The sequence below is a fragment of the Sebastes fasciatus genome, chromosome 20 (assembly GCF_043250625.1).
Source record: "Sebastes fasciatus isolate fSebFas1 chromosome 20, fSebFas1.pri, whole genome shotgun sequence".
In the NCBI taxonomy this organism is placed as follows: Eukaryota; Metazoa; Chordata; class Actinopteri; order Perciformes; family Sebastidae; genus Sebastes; species Sebastes fasciatus.
Genome location: NC_133814.1, coordinates 8,859,671 through 8,879,050, shown reverse-complemented (window position 1 = coordinate 8,879,050; position 19,380 = coordinate 8,859,671). Strand labels below are relative to the sequence as shown.

At 39.0% G+C, this 19,380-nt stretch overlaps 1 protein-coding gene across 16 annotated transcripts in view; it reads left to right on the top strand.

Moving 5' to 3' along the window:
• ryr2a (ryanodine receptor 2a (cardiac)) overlaps nucleotides 1-19,380 on the top strand; it is a 170,245-nt gene that overhangs the window by 63,679 nt on the left and 87,186 nt on the right. For 15 of the 16 annotated variants that reach the window (XM_074620549.1, XM_074620550.1, XM_074620545.1 and 12 more), the window contains 15 exons: nucleotides 458-557; nucleotides 2,293-2,389; nucleotides 2,892-2,966; nucleotides 4,876-5,032; nucleotides 6,105-6,269; nucleotides 7,922-8,043; nucleotides 9,091-9,274; nucleotides 10,307-10,442; nucleotides 10,750-10,845; nucleotides 12,216-12,334; nucleotides 14,510-14,643; nucleotides 14,804-15,045; nucleotides 16,426-16,618; nucleotides 16,758-16,962; nucleotides 17,523-17,627. In XM_074620549.1, coding sequence (XP_074476650.1) covers nucleotides 458-557; nucleotides 2,293-2,389; nucleotides 2,892-2,966; nucleotides 4,876-5,032; nucleotides 6,105-6,269; nucleotides 7,922-8,043; nucleotides 9,091-9,274; nucleotides 10,307-10,442; nucleotides 10,750-10,845; nucleotides 12,216-12,334; nucleotides 14,510-14,643; nucleotides 14,804-15,045; nucleotides 16,426-16,618; nucleotides 16,758-16,962; nucleotides 17,523-17,627 — 2,130 coding nt within the window. Of the gene's footprint in view, nucleotides 1-457; nucleotides 558-2,292; nucleotides 2,390-2,891; nucleotides 2,967-4,875; nucleotides 5,033-6,104; nucleotides 6,270-7,921; nucleotides 8,044-9,090; nucleotides 9,275-10,306; nucleotides 10,443-10,749; nucleotides 10,846-12,215; nucleotides 12,335-14,509; nucleotides 14,644-14,803; nucleotides 15,046-16,425; nucleotides 16,619-16,757; nucleotides 16,963-17,522; nucleotides 17,628-19,380 lie in introns of those variants that run through there. The other variant, XM_074620546.1, reaches the window with a different exon arrangement.

Below are 19,380 nucleotides of genomic sequence, written 5' to 3'. Positions count from 1 at the left end.
CTTCTTAAGAGGAGACACTCTAGGTGAATAGGGTTAACATTTAATTAATAGATAACACCATGAAAATTCCTGAAGTTTACTGAAATGTTACGTTTAATTATGCAATTTATCAGTTCTCTAAGACCTGGAAACACCTCACGCAGTTTAGCTACATACAGTTTCTGTATATGTGGCTTCCTCCATTTCTTTTTCCTGACTGTCCATCTTTCGATCACTTGCTGTGTAGAATGCAAAACAGTAGAAGACTGTAAGCACTGCTGACCACATACTGACTGAAAGTGTCAGACCAATTGCATGGTCTGATGCACTGGGAGCTCTGGTGTTTTTCATGGCTGGACCAGGCCTGCCTTCTGAATCGCTAAATACAGGACCATCTTTGAGTGTTTGTGTGTATTTCAGTCTAGTGTGTCAGTAATTTATTTATTTGTATTTGGCTCTCGTGTCTCTCTCCCTGCAGCATCTGTCCTACGGTAACGGCAGTCTCCATGTAGATGCAGCCTTCCAGCAGACACTATGGAGTGTGGCTCCCATCTGTTCTGGCAGTGAAGTAGCACAAGGTACACCTGTCTGTCTATATGTCACTTTGTTTCTCTCGTTTTTCTTTTTTTTCCATCGTTCTCTCTTTCTTGCTTGCTACTTGTATTGTGTTTTCTTTGCTATCTTACCTTCTTGCTTTTTGTTGTGAAGTTGTATTCAAATTTCTGGACACATTGGACTGTTTACACAGGAAGTAATGATATTTGGAAGACAACTGTTGATCCAGTAGTGTTTTCATGTGAAGTTAGAACTAACAGTAGTACTGTGAATCATCTTGTAAACAGTATGTACTATATGCTAATCATTCTGGAGCTTTTTCACCGCCATTCACAGTTTTAATCCAATGTTTTGCAGATGTGAGCAGCTCCTCGTTTTCCTTTTGTGTAATGAATTGTGGGACAGTAGAGTTGAGTGCTGCATATTAGAATATTTAATTTAGTCACATTTCCAGTGTGAACACACTACAGAGTCAATACCTGCGTATGGCTCGAGAGTTCGACCAAAAATCTGTCCAGTGCGACTAAACATTTAGGTGCACTGGTGCGCCTGACATTTAGCAGGTCTATCTATGTGTGTGTTTATCTGTGAAACTGTGTCCTGTTCTCCTCCTGGGACATCACAACCATAACACTTACCGGTAATTCAAAATGAAGACAACTATTGATTGTTTTTACGTTAAGAAACATGCTGCAGTCCCCGTTACACCTGTCCCCGGCCCTGAAAGGCCCAGCCCAGACCGACATCATCTGTGGGAAGTGGGAAGGGCAAAAATGTAATAATACGAGGCAACTTTACCGCTAATGTCTTCTCTGCTCTGATGATCGCCAAACAGCTGATCTGCTCTGAGCGCATCTCTCTCTGTCACTTGACCACACAGTGGCAACACACACACATTACATTACACTACTATTATACCAACGTAATATGTAAACATGTGGATACCTGACGGCACCGTAGGTAGATTGGGATGCAGTAAACTCTCTACATTTTTGCCAGTTAATGCCACATTGCAAACAACAAATCTTTGTTGAAATCAGCAGGAGAGTGAGTTAACGGGAGGTGCCATTCATTTACATTATGATGCGTTCAGGCTCTATTCAGTAAAATGAGTGTTGGGTGAAAGTAAATTCGAATGTTATGATGTGTTCAAATGCAGTCTTGTAAAATTATTTTTTTTGCGAGAAACCTGAATAAATACAGATGTTTTCATAGCAATATAAAATAGATAATAGAGAGGGAATTATGACCTGTGCAACTTCCTAACTAAAAAAAGCAGTATGCAAACAGTAATAAAGGAGTGGATGTTGAAATACATTGGTCATTTTTTCCTTTTGTTGTTTTTTACCGTGATATTGAATTGTTATTCAACCACGTATTATTATAGAGAATTGTAGAATTGCACTAGTATTGGTATCGACCACTAAATTTGGTCTTCATGTGGGCAGTCCGCTCTGCTGGTCTTTATATATCTGAACAGGTGGGTTTCAGAAGTGCTAATCCATGTCATAATTGCTACCATTATTGATCCCTGCTGCCCTCCTCCCACATCAGCAAAGTCAGGTTCTTCAGAATGCTCAAAAGAGTTTCTAAATTCGTAGGCAATAGTAGCTTATGTAGTAATTCTGTTGCTTTTATGCAACTTTCTCTGTAGTATGACTAATGTGTTGAGTCCCACAGTCCGTTCTGTCTGTCCTTCATTTTCTCTTTCTTCATTGTCATCCCTCCCTGTTCTCCCTTTTTGCGTTCTCTCTGCAGGTTACCTTATTGGAGGGGACGTCCTGCGCCTCCTTCACGGTCACATGGACGAGTGTCTGACCGTTCCGTCTGGGGAGCATGGGGACGAGCAGAGGAGGTAATGTGGGACTGATATATGGGCCCAAGAAAGTCACTTATTTAACAAAATTGTAACTGGAAGTAGTTTACCTGCACAGTTCTAAATTTAATGTCAAAGTCACCTCTGCTTCAAGATTGACTCTTCCTCACCCTCGAGTTTAGACCATACAGTTTTTTTTTTTTAATGGAAATCACCATTGCCTTCAGGGAGAGAAAGTAGCAACTCTCATTACAGATTGAGCTCTCTGCTGTGACTGAGACAGGGAGGACTATTAATAATTATAGTTTTAAGATGTTCCCAAAGGGGACAGCCATGTTGTTAAACAGAGCCGATGAGAGGGACTGTCTTCTCTTCCCGGCTGTCTGCTGAGGTTTGTTTCTGAGTCATCGGGGTAGTTTAGCATATCTACAGTATACAAACGAAGCCATATACAACTGGAGTTGCATACTGGGTTTATACAGTATATGGAGTGGATATATAATTAGTTTGATGGTGTGATTGTGCCATTTTTACCCCACAGGACAGTGCACTATGAGGGGGGAGCAGTGTCCAGTCATGCCAGGTCCCTGTGGAGGCTTGAGACATTGCGGGTTGTGTAAGTACAACACACACACTGTCCACACATACAAGAAACATGTGGACTCATATATATAGTATACAGTACACCAGCAGACTGACACGCACCTCCACCACACACATAATGATTGATAAAGATTGTGAATAGATCTCACATGTGCGGTCAGTTTTTTGTCTTCTGTCAAGCTGCTTGCAGTCACTGCTGGGGATTCCTCACAGAGTCTAGCATGGCTCGGTAGCACTTACTGTAAGGCCTGCTGTGGGCAGCCGAGTGGAACATGTTAAAAATATTACAACTTTTACTCACACTGTGTGCGTCAACAGCCTTTAAGTGGCTTCAATAGTTGCTAAGTAACAGCAGAATCAGGAGCTGACAGTAAGTTTTCGACATGGTAACCAGGTTGGTACTGTAACCAGGCAGCAGCTCCCTGGTTGCCCAAGTTGACCGAACGGTTGCCATATTTGAACCATTTCAGGTAAATCTGGAGTGATAATGCTCTCCTGTAATTATACTCCAGATGAAAAGTGATATTGAAATATAACAACATTTGGTTTTCTGTCAAACACATAAACGTTGTTAACATAAAGTGGATTTCACTAAAAGCAATAGGCTCAGCTTCACTGATTAGTCAAGATAGAACTAACAAGGATAGATAAGTCATAGTCAAGTCAGCACACTGATAGCGCTGTTGTTGCCTGTTGAGCTGCAGTTTGCCATGTTATTAATTGAGCATATTCTTTATGCTAAATGCAGTACTTGTGAGGGTTTCTGGACTACATTTGTCATTGTTCTGTGTTGTTAATCAATTTCCAATAATAAATATATACATACATTTGCATAAAGCAGCATATTTTTCTACTCCCATGTTGATAAGAGTATTAAATACTTGACAAATCTCCCTTTAAGGTACATTTTGAAAAGATAAATTATGTGGGATTAATTTGTGATTAATCGTGATTAACTATGGACAATCATGTGATTAAACACAATTCAAAATTTCAATCCTTTGAAGCCCTAATTCATATAGTAGACCTGATTTATAATCCAAAAAGACATGGAAATCGAACTTTCTATAATATGGGACCTTTTTAAAGTTAGCAAATACAATCTTGTAGCTATTATTCAGTGAGAGTTGAATAATAGTTGCAGCACAGGGGGGGGGGGGTCACAACATACAAAGAATCAGTTCACCAAAATAAAACAAAATCATAAAAAGGTAATCATAGACTAGCCACGTCCTGCAGAGTTGGTTACCACGGACACAGGGGCAAACAGCTATGTTGGCTTTATCAAAAACTCAAAATACACCTGCCAACACATTTAAGATGAGTTACATGCTGTACGATTTCTTGGTGGACATCAGTCGGACTGTGCAAAGCTTCCTTGAGTCTTCTCATCACAGTGAGGTTGCCAGGTTTGGTACCATTGTACCTGTACAGAAACCAAAACCTGTGCTCACCAAATGTGTCTGGCAACACGCGCTATAGCTGAACATGCTATAACTGAACATGCTATAGCTGAACATGCTATAACTGTTGTCTTTAACATTGCTCTTACATTTCTGATTGTGTGTGCAATAAAGAAACAGGATGCAAGGTGGTAATCGGAGAGCTTTAGAGGTGTTGGTAGTTGCCCCCTGCTTCTAGTTGTGGAAGAAATATTTTCCTGTAGAAAATGTTTACTTCAACAAGCTGCAGTCTGGCTGCTTTGCTGCATCTGTGCTGTGAACACATCAGTGACTTGACTGCCCAGAAGGACTGTGTGCTGGGATGAAGGAACATTAGCCTTCAGGGTTCTAATTTAGCTTCTGCAACACATCTTTTAACCCTGTCCTGCCTGATTTTTTACCCTTATATGTTTTTATTTAGGATTCTTCGTGTCTATGTGTACTTTTAGTACTGATGTGTCTGACTGTGTTTGTGTCCAGGTGGAGCGGGAGTCATATCCGCTGGGGTCAGCCGTTCAGACTGAGACACGTGACCACAGGGAAGTATCTGAGTCTGATCGAAGACAAATCTCTGCTGCTGATGGACAAAGAGAAAGCTGATGTCAAGTCCACAGCCTTCTGCTTCAGGTCCTCCAAGGTACAGAGTCAACAACAACCTGCGACACTGTCTGTGAATTAGCTTCATAATGGAAGGAAATGCCTCACAAGTTCCAAGTACAATCAAACCTCATTTTGCATAGAAGGTTATGAGGCGTTACAATATCAACATCATGGTTCTCTCTGTAACCATAATGAATGCAGATTGTGGTCTGGCCGTGATGTATTTATAACTGCTCATTGTCTGCCTGTCTGCTCTCGATAGATTGAGATTGAGTTCACTCACTCGCAGTAATGATCAGAATGAGAATACCTTCAATAACTACAAAGCACTTTTATTAACAAAGTGCTATACAGAGTGAAAAAACAAAGTGAAATAATAAAAAAAGATAAGCTAAAATGATGAGACAAGACCGGAATAATTACAGTAAAACAATAAAGAACAAAACAGACAAAACAACTAGGGCTGTCAATCGATTAAAATATTTAATTGTATAATTGTCAATAGTTAATCATGATTAATTGCAAATTAATCACACATTTTATCTGTTCAAAATGTACCTCAAATGCAGATTTCAAGTATTTAATACTCAAATATGCTTGCTTTATGCAAATATATGTATATATTTATTATTAGAAATCAATTAATAACTCAAAACGATGACAAATATTGTCCAGAAATATAGAAAAACATATGCTCAAATACTCAAATCATAACATGGCAAACTGCAGCCCAACAGGCAACAACAGCTGTCAGTGTGTCAGTGTGCTGACTTGACTATGACTTGCCCCAAACTGCATGTGATTATCATAAAGTGGCATGTCTGTAAAGAGGAGACTCGTGGGTACCCATAGAACCCATTATCATTCACATATCTTGAGGTCAGAGGTCAAGGGACCAGAAATTTAGCGCGAGAGAATGTTTTGCAAATTCTGCACAGTTGTTTGACTTGATGGAATAACCTAGAAACACATGGTCCTGGTTTAAAATAACTAGAATCTTAAACCATGAAATGATCCTTTAAAGCAGCCCTGTGCCTGTCATGTAACATTGTCATGTATTGATTACAGTATTCAGGTTTTTTTTTCCCCTTCCTATCTCTCTCCTTCAGGAAAAGTTGGACCCTGGCGTGAGGAAGGAGGTGGATGGGATGGGAGTTCCTGACATTAAGTATGGCGACTCTGTGTGTTACATCCAACATGTTGACACCTACCTGTGGCTCACATACCAGACTATTGATGCCAAGTGTGCACGCATGGGTGGAGTACAGAGAAAGGTAGCTTGCTGCATTAAACTATTCTACACCTTTTTTTTAAAAGTTTTATTACCTGTCTCTCTTTTCTTGTAACTAAAGTCCGTGTTGAGGTTGCTGTTTACCAAGGAGTTGAAAAGAAGTTAACACTAGAGCTTATGACCCTTTTATTAACATTAAGGTAAACTTTAGGTGCACCTGTTATATGGTAAAGAAACAAAGAAGAATGCCCAAACATCTGAATGGAGCTAATGTCAGGAAGTTAAAGGAGGAAGACCCACCTGAGCGAACAATGAAGCAGCTCACATCTGTTAAATTTAGAATTTCAGTCATGCCAAAGGTGAAATAAAGCATGACTGTGCATTTTAGACAGACCGATTGAAGCTACTACGAGGAACATTAATTTTGTGTTGATTTTGGCGGTCTCTGTGGACTAAAGCGGTAGTGTTTCCGAGCACCAGGCTCCCTTTAGAAAACCTCTCATTTTACTGCAGCAGGGTCTGACAGTCTGTCCGGCTTTGTCCTGGTTCTGGTTCCCCCATGCCGCCCTTCCCTCTAGTGGGCCTGGCCTGGGCCTCCAGCAGCGTGGGGTCGGTGTTGGTTCCCAGTGGGGACCGCCGAAGCAGTGAGCACTCAGCCTCCCGCCAGAGTTAAGACGGCAGGTCAAAGGCGGATCTCGAACAAAATCCTCAGTTTGAATAAAGTGATTCAGTGTACTAAATGAGTTAGTCTTTTTATATTAAATCAACTTTCTTTAAGATACTGTAGCTCGTCAGTTACATAACTAAAGTGACATCTTGATGGATTCGCCAAGCGAATGCAGATATGTAATATGATCTTTTTTTTTGTTACGACTTAATGAATTTACTATAACAGTTAATTTGTTATTGTGGTTAAATAAATTAAATTTATGGTGTTAGATTGCTGCTAGATAGATTAGATTAGATTGTTGTTAATACAGGTGCGTGCCTCCCTTTGTGTGCGTCAAGCGAGAGAGCACATTTTTTGACCACGGTGAAAATGTTGTTTTTCAAAAGGCTAAACGCCAACAAATATGGATTGAAGCAGAATATTTAGTTAGATTTTGCTTCTAAGTAGCAAAAAACATATTTTTTTTAAATAGTTTTATATCCAGACTTTTGTATAAATTATCCAGTAAATGTGTTATTATTATGATTTTAGTTATACATGAGCAAATCTAATTTTGACAACCTTAGAGCAGACAAATCCTGGCACACCTCCTGTGATCTCTGGCGCCCCCCTAAGGGGGTCCCGGACCCTAGGTTGGGAACCACTGATATAGAGGCATCAGTATTAAATTGAGACTGTTTCATTACCAATTAAAAGTTCCTTCTAGTAAATTTAAATTGGTTCTATTGTTGCAAAATAAAGCCAATATCATCATAAAAAATAAAAGTTAAAGCAGAAATCACTCAATCAAACAAACAGCCTGTATAACTGTAAATTAAAATGTTGGTATTTTTTGTAAATTGATAGTAACTTCTTCTTACTTGACATCAACCACAGCGGTCTTGGGATACTCTTGCCCCACTTTTTTATTTAGCCTAAGACAGCTCAGGTTTTACATAACAGTCTCGCAAGAAAACAATTTCTCCTGTCTTTTGAAAATTCTGTAATTGGATTAGAGTTTTTCAAAACCTTACTTCTTATTTCAGGCCATCATGCACCATGAGGGTCACATGGACGACGGGCTGACGCTGTCTCGGTCACAACATGAGGAGAGTCGCACTGCCAGAGTCATCCGCAGTACTGTGTTTTTGTTCAACCTCTTCATCAGGTGGATACCACAGACACACACACACAAACACTTAGATATGTAATACACACCACACAGAAGGCAAGAGATACCATAGCAAAGGAAGGTAATAAGACACTTGCAGAGGAGGGGGCTGCAGTGTGTATCAGGTTGGATTAAACACCAGCAGCAACATAATAATCTGAAAAATGAATGTGACAGTTTGAGATTGCCAGGGATTTATCGCAGCAAGTAGTGATGCACTTCTGAAAAGGGCTTATTTGCACATGAGCGTTCTCCACAATGAATCCAAGCAGCTGTGAGAAATTCAACAGGAACACGATGATTCTTGAAATCACCTTGATGAAACCCACTAACACAACTGGTCAGTTTACACCACTGTCCCGTGTGCACATGAATTATATGCAAGCAGCAAGCATGCTGCAAATCCCCTTGCATGCTATGTTAACTCAGCGATCATGTTGCAACATAATGTGACTGTACCTGTGAGGAAACAAGCTTTTTTGCAGTTTCCCTCGAATGGTAGCAAAATTGCAGCTCAGGGGAAAAGCTGTCTCCTCTGGAGTGAACACGAGGCAAGATACTGATAGCCATCTAATTGAAAGCAAATATCCTGCACTTAATGTACCCAGTATATGTGAGGCAGCAAGCATGCTGCATTCTGCTTTAATGTCCTCTTTAATATGAAGAGAGCACTGGAACTGACTCCTTCAGTGAAAATGTGGCAGGATCCTGCAGAGTAGCTTGATACAAGGGAAGAATTTTTCACTGTGTGCCTTATTTATGTAAAGCTGCAAGCAGCTGTGTTCCTGCTTGAAGTCTCAGCACAGTATCAGCTCTTGTTAGGAATAAGCATTTTGCATTTGCAAGCCCAGTCAGTAGGGGTGGGAAAAATAATCAATTCACCTATGTGAAGAAGACACACAGTATACATGTCTTTGTCACTCTTGTAATTTATTTTGTGGAACAATATGAAAGTACTACAGCAGCATTGATCAGAAGAGTAACAGTGAGAACGTATCACGTTATAAAGACATTGATTGACATCTTCTTCTCTATATGCTCCAGGGGTCTGGACACTCTAAGGAAAAAGGGGAAGAGCTCCACTCTCGAACTCCCAATAGATTCGGTCAGTCTGAGTCTGCAGGATCTGATTGGCTACTTCCAACCACCCGGAGATCACCTGGAACATGAAGACAAGCAGAACCGACTGAGAGCTCTGAAGAACCGGCAGAACCTCTTTCAGGAAGAGGTAGGGGCGTGTGTGTGTGTGTGTGTGTTGTTTACTTAAATACCCATGAATTAGTATGAAGGGGGATTTCATAATATGTTTCATAATGTTACAAATTAACATTTCACTGTAATACACTCAAAGTAAAATCTAAAAATTAAAGGATTGTGCCAACATAAGTCCCTTATGGACATTTAAGGGGAAAGTCGCATAAGATGGCTAATGATTCACCTGTGTCATTACAGTCATTGGTTAGAACTCTTGGATCCATGTATTCACTGTGTACATGTCACCTTTAAGCAGCAGCGGAAGAAGTACTCAGATATTTTACTTAAGTAAAAGTAATACCACTGTGTAAAATACTCGGTTACAAGCAAAAGTCCTTCTTAAATAAAAGTACAAAAATATTAGCATACTAATTTTGCAGAATGGTGCATTTCAGAATAACACATTATATTACTGGATTATAATTATTGATGCATTAATGTGTACATCATTTAATGTTGCAGCTGGTATAGATGTGGCTAATTTTCATTACTTAATATACTGCTGGGTAACTTAATCTATAATAATATATAGTGATGTATTAGTTGATTTTTTATGTATTCATATTGATTATTAATCTGAATCTACAAAGTAACTAATAACTTAAGCTGTCAGATAAATGTAATGGAGTAAAAAGAAAACTATTTGCCTCTGAGGTGGAGTGGAGTTTAAATATAAAGTAGCAGAAAATGGAAATACTCAAGTAAAGTACCAATACTGTGAAATAGTACTTAAGTACAGTGCTTGAGTAAATGTACTTAGTTACATTCCACCACTGCCTCTAGTAAGCAATATAATTTGCTCCATGTATTGTTCAAATAAAAAATAATATAAATGTCTCACTGTTTAATTTGGACTTCTTCAAGACTGCAACAATTTGGCCTTGACAGTGTTAACAGTTAGAGCCTACTGCTATGCACCATCTGTCTCTCTCGTCCACCTCATTTCAATATAATGATCTGAATCCAGCTGAATAAACTAGTGAAACCAACACCTCTGTGTCTGTAGGGAATGATCAGCCTGGTGTTGGAGTGTATTGATCGTCTTCACGTCTACAGCAGTGCAGCTCATTTTGCTGAGGCAGTAGGAAGGGAGGCAGGAGAGGCCTGGAGCTCCATCCTCAACTCCCTCTACCAACTACTGGGTATACACACGCACACATACTAGTTACTATATATGATTACAACAAATTCTATTATCGTAAAGCAGATTGTACAAGGGGCTTTACGGAAAGTAATCAAATTAAATTAAATTGATATTGTTTAAAGAGATGAAAATTGCCTCGGTGGAAATATTATGTTACAAAAACACAAATGTTGCAATCAGAGGACAGAGATCAACACGTATGTAGAAATAGTAAGAAAAGCTGTGTCTACAGTATTGTGGGTTACCATTATCACATAAAAGTAGAACCTCTGAAGTCACGTCTGTCCTCTTCTGTCTCCTCCCAGCTGCACTGATCAGAGGGAACAGGAAGAACTGTGCTCAGTTTTCCGGTTCATTGGACTGGCTGATTAGCAGACTGGAGAGACTGGAGGCCTCTTCTGGTAGGTCAACTGGTCTTTAAACGGGATAGTCACAACATGCAGTTGATCATCAGGAAGTGATCATGTTGAAATCAGACGGTCCAATTTCTGTTTTCTCAAGACGCAGCAGAATATTTTAAAAAGAAATCCAAACCAAAATCTTTCTTGATTTAGTTTTTATAATTCTGATGAAGAAAAGTTGAGATAATCCATGTTCATCAGCACTGCAAACTGTAATCTTCCAGTCACAGAAGTGCAGAGTTGGCAAACCTTCATCTCCGCTGTTATTGGACTTCTTTCTTTCTTTTTTTTTGGTTAGCTGATTGGATCCTTATCTACTCGTTCTCCTTCAAATGTCTGCTTTTATAAATCCATTATCTACGGAAGCACTGAGCGGCAAAGTGTTTTTTTTCCGCAGCATTGTTTATCTCACATGTACGAGTTATAATGTCATATGTACGAGTTATTATAACATACGTAAGAATTATTAGATCATACGTCCCAGTTATTATCTCATACTGATGAGTTATTATCTCATTCCTACGAGTTATGTCATACCTACGAGTTATTATCTTATTATCTCATACGTACGAGTTATTATGTATAACTAACTCAGGTACAAGTTATACGTACTCGTTATGTCATACATACAAAATATTATATCGTACGTACGAGTTATTATCTCATACGTACGAGTTATCTCATATACGAGTTCTTGTGTTACTCGTACGCATTATTATCTCATACTTACGAGTTATTATCTCATATGTACAAGTTATTATGTCATACCTATGAGTTATTATCTCATACGTACGAGTTATTATCTCATATATACGGGTTATTATGTTATATGTATGAGATAAACTTTTTTTTAGCCTTTACTAAATCAATGAGTCTTTGCGTTTATTTGGCAAAGGCAAACCTGCTCTGAAAATACACACAATCCCTGTAATTAGAAAGATTCATCAGCTGTAATCAGTCGGCCTTGCCTCCTAATGTTTCACCCCCTCTTTACCCCCGTTGATTTGGAATATAACCAGGGAAGAATGCCATAATAATAATAAAAATGACATGATACTTGTACGTAAATCTCGTACGGACAAGATCAACTTTTGGCCAACATTGCCCGCAAAAACAAAATCACCTTGCCACTCAGGGCTTCCGTAATTATCATTGTATTTTTCCAAATGCCAACACAGTGAAGCTTACAGCTGACTGATTGTGAGCAGGTCTCAGTGACTCAGGAGTCAATAAAATGCTTTGTGAATTTCTCTTAGAACAAAAACGTAGGAGTCTTTTAGCCTTAGGATGATTTGTGAATACGACCTCTGCTTTTGAATGCTTTCTGTGTATATGCAGTCATTCTTACTATTCCTATTTTGTATTTCTAGGTATACTAGAGGTGCTTCACTGTGTGCTGGTGGAGAGTCCTGAGGCACTGAACATAATCAAAGAGGGACACATCAAATCCATTATATCTCTGCTGGACAAGCATGGACGCAACTACAAGGTAGAGGCACTTACTTTTATTCTTATAGATAAACATAGACACGTGCAGTGTATCTTCAAATAAAATAAGAGTTCCACACACGTGCACAAGCTTCCATTATACACCTTTAAAATCAGCTAAATGTGCAAATAATCCACATGGATAATTGTATGTGGAGTGAAAAGGCTTCCAGGAATGTGTGTGCAGAACCTGAGGCGGCTGAGGGCACAGTGCTGGATGAAACAAGCCAGCCAGTAGCAGTGATTCAAAAATGTAGACATGTGTCTCAACTTATCTTTGTATGAAATCCCTCGAGTGGAATACATTGTAATAAATTCCTGGAGGCACTCAACTGAGCAGGGTGAGATAACCACAAGACATTTCTCAAGGCAAAGAAAACGAGCTGTAGCCATGGAAGGATTATGAGACAATGGGCTCCTGGGCACAGACAGGCAAAAGGCCCCATCACCTCTCCTACATACGAAAAGACACACAGACTTTATAGTTTAGCCTCTTTTTATCGTTGTTTTGTGTCTCTTTGTAGTCGTTACGTATCTCTCTGTGGTTTTGTCTTTCTTGGTACAGTAGTTGTTTTGGTCTTTTTGTAGTTATTTTTTGTCTGTGGTTGTTTTTTCCCTTTTTGCAGTCGTTTTGTAGTCATTTTGTGTATCTTTGAGGTCATTTTGAGTCTCTTTGTAGATGCTTTGTGTCTCTTTACAGCTGTTTTGCATCTCTTTGTAGTTGTTTGTGTCTCTTTGTAGTTTTTTTATGTCTCTGTAATCATTTTGTGTTTCTTTGTGGTTGTTTTGAGTCTCTTTATAGTCATTTTGTGTCTCTTTGTGGTTGTTTTGAGTCTCTTTGTAGTCATTTTGAGTCTCTTTATAGTAATTTTGTGTCTCTTTGTAGTCATTTTGAGTCTCTTTGTGTTTGTTTTGAGTCTCTTTGTAGTCATTTTGAGTCCCTTTGTGGTTGTTTTGAGTCTCTTTATAGTCATTTTGTGTCTCTTTGTGGTTGTTTTGAGTCTCTTTGTAGTCATTTTGAGTCTCTTTATAGTAATTTTGTGTCTCTTTGTAGTCATTTTGAGTCTCTTTGTGGTTGTTTTGAGTCTGTAGTAATTTTGTGTCTCTTTGTGGTTGTTTTGAGTCTCTTTATAGTCATTTTGTGTCTCTTTGTTGTTGTTTTGAGTCTCTTTATAGTCATTTTGTGTCTCTTTGTGGTTGTTTTGAGTCTCTTTGTAGTCATTTTGAGTCTCTTTATAGTAATTTTGTGTCTCTTTCTAGTCATTTTGTGTCTCTTTCTGGTTGTTTTGATTCTCTTTGTAGTAATTTTGTCTCTCTTTGTGGTATCTTTGAGTCTCTTTGTAGTCATTTTGAGTCTCTTTATAGTAATTTTGAGTCTCTTTGTAGTCATTTTGATTCTCTTCTTAGTAATTTTGTCTCTCTTTGTGGTTGTTTTGAGTCTCTTTGTAGTCATTTTGTCTCTGTACTCATCTTGTGTCTCTTTGTGGTTGTTTTGAGTCTCTTTGTTGTCATTTTGACTCTCTTTGTAGTAATTTTGTCTCTCTTTGTGGTTGTTTTGAGTCTTTGTAGTAATTTTGTGTCTCTTTGTGGTTGTTTTGAGTCTCTTTGTGCTTGTTTTGCGTCTCTTTGTGGTTGTTTTGAGTCTCTTTGTACTCATTTTGTCTCTTTGTACTCATCTTGTGTCTCTTTGTGGTTGTTTTGCGTCTCTTTGTGGTTGTTTTGAGTCTCTGTACTCATTTTGTGTCTCTTTGTGGCTGTTTAGAGTCTCTTTGTAGTCATTTTGTCTCTTTGTACTCATCTTGTGTCTCTTTGTGGTTGTTTTGAGTCTCTTTGTACTCATTTTGTGTCTCTTTGTGGTTGTTTTGCCCCTTTTCATAGTAAAGTGTAAGTCTCTCTGTGTCTCACTGCAGCTGTTTTGCATCTCTTTGTAGTTGTTTTGGTCTTTTTGTGGTCTCTTTGAGTCTCTTTTTAGTCGTTTCATGTTTCTTTGAGGTCATTTTGAGCCTGTGCCCGGTAGGCCCGTTCCACAGTCCATCTATGCCTCTGTATCCTGTCCAATCAAATCTATCAAGAATCCTGCAGTTCAGTCTTTGTGTCAGTATTATGTGTGTTCAGAATGTAACACTAACATATTTACAACACTGACATATTATCTGCAATGTGTGCTACCGTCTAGGTTCTAGATGTGTTGTGTTCACTGTGTGTGTGTCACGGCGTGGCAGTGCGCTCCAACCAGCACCTGATCTGTGACAACCTGCTGCCAGGAAGAGATCTGTTACTGCAGACCCGCCTGATCAACCACGTAAGCAGGTATACACACACGCATTTCATTTCATTTCATTTATGGTGTTTGAAAAATCAAAAAAATGACATTGAATGCACAGAAGTTGTCATTCTAACCCATTGTTGGAAGGTCATTTTCAGATTTCGGATCATTGACAGCCTCTCTTCTGCTTCATCTTCCCAACAGCATGCGTCCCAACATCTTCCTGGGAGTCAGTGACGGCTCTGCTCAGTACAGGAAGTGGTACTACGAGCTGATCGTGGATCAGGCGCTGCCGTTCGTCACAGCGGAGGCTTCTCACCTCAGGGTGGGCTGGGCCAACACCAGTGGCTACGCACCCTACCCCAGCGGGGGAGAGGGGTGGGGTGGCAATGGGGTGGGTGATGACCTCTACTCCTACGGCTTTGATGGACTCCACCTATGGTCAGGTGAGGTGTGTGTGTGTGTGTGTGTGTTCTTGTGTTCTTGTACTACATAGTGAGGAAACAAATTTTAAAATGTTTTTGAAAAGTGAGGACATTTTGGCTGGTCCTCACTTCTGCAAAGGCCTTAGGGTTAAGACTTGGTTTTAAGGTTCAGGTAGGGCTGCACAATTAATCAAATATTAATCACGATTTTGGATTCCCTCAATTAAATGAACATGATTGACTATGATATTGACGTTTAAAATACGTGCTCCGCTCATAGAAATCAAGTTACATAAATCAAGCATTTCCTAAACTAACAGCTTGAGATGCACCGTCAATCGGCAACCGATCGAAGTCGGACGGTTTTCAGCAGTCTCATATATCCAAGTTTTTGCCGTTGACACACACATCTTCAGCCGCCACATGATGGTTTTACGTCGGCACACGGCGGCACAGTCAGTAACGTCACACACACACAACATTTCGTCGGTTTGGAAGTTCTTCAGTGTGAGTGAAGAAAACATAAAGCTCCAAAATAAGCCGTTGAGGAACAACCTTAAAAACATTTGGAACAACTAACTTAATCAGACAATTATATTGTAATTCATTCCCATGATGTTGCTCAGAGTAATCATAGTGACCGGCTCGTCTGCCAATAACGGAGGTTCCATTGAATTACATTATGGTGCGTTCAGGCTCTGCTCAGTAAAATGAGTATTGAGGGAAGGTAAATTATAACGTTATCATGATGCATTCAAATGTAATCTTGTAAAATTTAGTTTTTGAACGAGAAACTTTAATACATCTAGTTGTTAGAAGGAGATGTTTTCACAGCAATATAAAATATATAATAGAGAGGAAATTATGACTTGTTTACCTTCCTAACACTAGCTCTAAGCAACTCATAATATATGATTAGAACTACTAATGCCAAGATTTTTTTATTTTTTTATCAAAGCAAATATTTAAAAAAAATATGATCATTTATTTCCTTATCATTTGAATTGTGTGTTTTATGCAAATAACCACTATAGATGACAACAACAAAGGTAAAGCATCAAAAGCGTCAAAAAACATTTTGAATTTGAGGGTTGGAATTTAGCACAACATGGAAGTGAAAGCAGCGCTCTGGTTATTTAAATGTGAAATTGCAATAGAAATATTTTGTCCCTAAATCTATGACAAGCTACTCTACACATTTTCAAATAGTAAGACAACATACCATGAAAATCATTCACTGCATATGCTTTCATGTTATTGATTTACACAAACAAACTAGAGGAACTCAGATGAAATGACCTTGATGATGAATATGGAGTCAGATTGTTGCAGATGGCAGGTTCAAAATTCAGATGCTCCCATGTTGCAGACTAAAAGTTAAACTCTTTCTTCTCTGTGCAGGCTGCATCGAGCGTACTGTTAGCTCACCCAATCAGCATCTTCTGAGAGCAGAGGATGTGGTGAGTTGCTGCCTGGACCTCAGTGTGCCCAGTATCTCCTTCAGGATCAACGGCCAGCCGGTCCAAGGCATGTTCGAGAACTTCAACTCTGACGGCCTCTTCTTCCCCGTGGCCAGCTTCTCTGCAGGAGTCAAGTCAGTGAAAATGCAGTCATTGTCTGGTGGTTGTGCATACTGTTACCTTTGACGTTTGGGAAAGTAAATAAATGTATTTTCTCCATGTTGAAATCATACCCTCTAAACCATAATCTCTCCTCCTCCTGTCCCACTGCAGGGTGCGTTTCCTCCTCGGGGGTCGTCATGGGGAATTTAAGTTCCTCCCTCCTCCAGGTTACGCTCCTTGCTTTGAGGCGGTGTTGCCCAGGGAGAAGCTGAAGCTGGAGACCAGTCAGGACCAGACCGAAGCCAAAGACCTGCTGGGACCCACCGTCACCATGAGCCAGGCAGCATTCACGCCCACACCTGTGGACACCAGCCAGGTACAGACCACTGCCAGGGTTGTCACCGGCTTAGAGAAGTGTGCTATATTAGATAGATAAGACATTATGAAATAAATCAGCTTATGAATAGATACAGACACAATATATACTTTAATATAACAATGAAATAGTGAAATATATCAACACATTTTTAAATATTTCTTTACTATGACATTTTATTTTATCCTACTTCATAAGCTCATTTATGGTATTTTTTTTAAATTTAATTCCAGCGCTTCTTATGTCAAAATGTTCCAAAATATGTTATAATGTCACTGTTCCCAGTGAATGTTTTCTTTCATGCCAATGTTTTTATTTTGTCAGTGTGACATATTACATACAGGTGACAAATTAGACAGACAAAGGCGTAACAAAATATACAGATATTAACAAAAGAAATATGAAACAGACATTAGACATTTTGATATGGTACAGTATTTAGTTGTTTTTATTAGTGTTGTTAAATGTTTATGTGCATCATGTAAGAAAATGTGTTGTGTAAGTCTGTCATATATTCATATATGAATAACTTCACACTTTGTGTGTGTGTGTGTGTGTAGATTGTGCTGCCACCTCACCTGGAGAGGATCAGGGAGAAGCTTGCAGAAAACATCCATGAACTGTGGGTGATGAACAAGATAGAACTGGGCTGGACCTTCGGGGCAGTGAGTATCAGACAAACAGCTCAATATTGTATGTGAAACGCTGACTATACAGTAAGCCCCTTTCAGTAATGTTCCTCTTTACATGAATCTCATGGCAATTTAACATGTTGGACTCATGTTTGAATAAGTAATAAGAGTCCTTACAGCTTAGCAGGTCACTTTCAACACGACACAAGTCTGAACTGAATGCCGTCAGTTTAATGTAAATGCTGCGCAAGGTTATTGTTCCACTGATTAAGAGCCGTTACTAATGTCACATATAAGTGTCATCTCCTACGATCAAAAAAATTAAGATAAGTTCAAACTATGAATAAATGAATGTGCTAATTAGTGAGATTCATTTCATGTCAGATCAGTCTATGTAAATCCTTTTTTCCCGTTCAACGTGTTCGCAGTATGAGAAAAAAAAAAAACGTACAACCAGAGAAAAAATCAGAGCAGCTGTCTCCCTCCTTATATTATAGACTTTTATGCCAACTTCGTGAATGAATAAATGAATATTAAAGGTCCCATATTGTAAAAAGGGAGATGTTCTCTTTTTATTATAAAGCAGGTTTAAGTGCAGTATAAATACTGTGAAAATATTGAAACGCTCAATCCACGGAGAAATACACACAGCCCGAATTCAGAAAATGTGTATTTAAACGAGCCGTCAGGATTTCTGTCCATTTGTGATGTCACAACTGTACAATTTATAGACCATTTCACAGTTTTAAAGGTAAACATTCTAAATGTGTCCCAGTTTATTTCCGCGTGAAGTGTATGTGAAGGATATCAGCTGACAGGAAGTAAACATGGACCCAAGCTGTTGCCTAGCAACGCAATTCAGTCGCACTTCAGTTGAAATGTGCTAAAACGGACCGTTTCAGACAAAGCGTAAATACAGGCATATTCAGGTAGACAGTATGAGAAAAATAAAGTTTTTTTTTAACATTGCAGCATGTTCTAGTAGAAACACAAAATACTAGTATGAATCTGAAAATGAGCATAATATGGGAGCTTTAAGGAAAACACTTTACATACAACATGTAATCAAATAGAACTTAAATAAGTCCGACTTAAAGTCCTGTCATTGAATGTTTGGTCACTGTCAGACCCAGACTTGGAGCCAAACGTTGTGAGGAGATTTTTTTTCCCATCTAAGACAGCTATGTGCACTCACTTTTTTGAGATGATAGAATGCCCCAAAATCTCTGCACCATTTGGGAAAAACGTGATCATTGCCAAGGAAAAAAAATCATCCCGTAGAGCCTCCATCCTATTTGGTATCTAACTGTTCTCCAGCTGTCTTCATCATTCTGAAACCGCAGATGTTGAGAATGACTCATTTTCACTCCAGCCACTTAAATAGAGGCAAAAAATTGTCTGATGTTACTATTATTAAGTTACATAACATAGGTGGGGTAGGAATTTGGCATTAACAGCATTACTAATCTTGAAAGCTATTTTATGCTTGAAAGCTATTTCATGCTGTTGTAGAGTTCAGAAGAAGACAGAAGAACATTTACTCAATTATAGTAGATTTCTCAAGGGAATAGCGTAGTAGGATAAACAACGTGGGCATAGATTATTATTTTACAGTGCTTAATTGATCTACTCCTGGTCACTCTGTTCTCCATTCCTCCGCTTTTCTTGTTAACTTCTCACAGTTCCACTCATTAATCTAGTCTAAAAGCTACCTAGCTCACTAAGGTGACACGACGGAATGAAACACAACACACACAAGGCAGCAACCCCCCCATGACAATGTCAG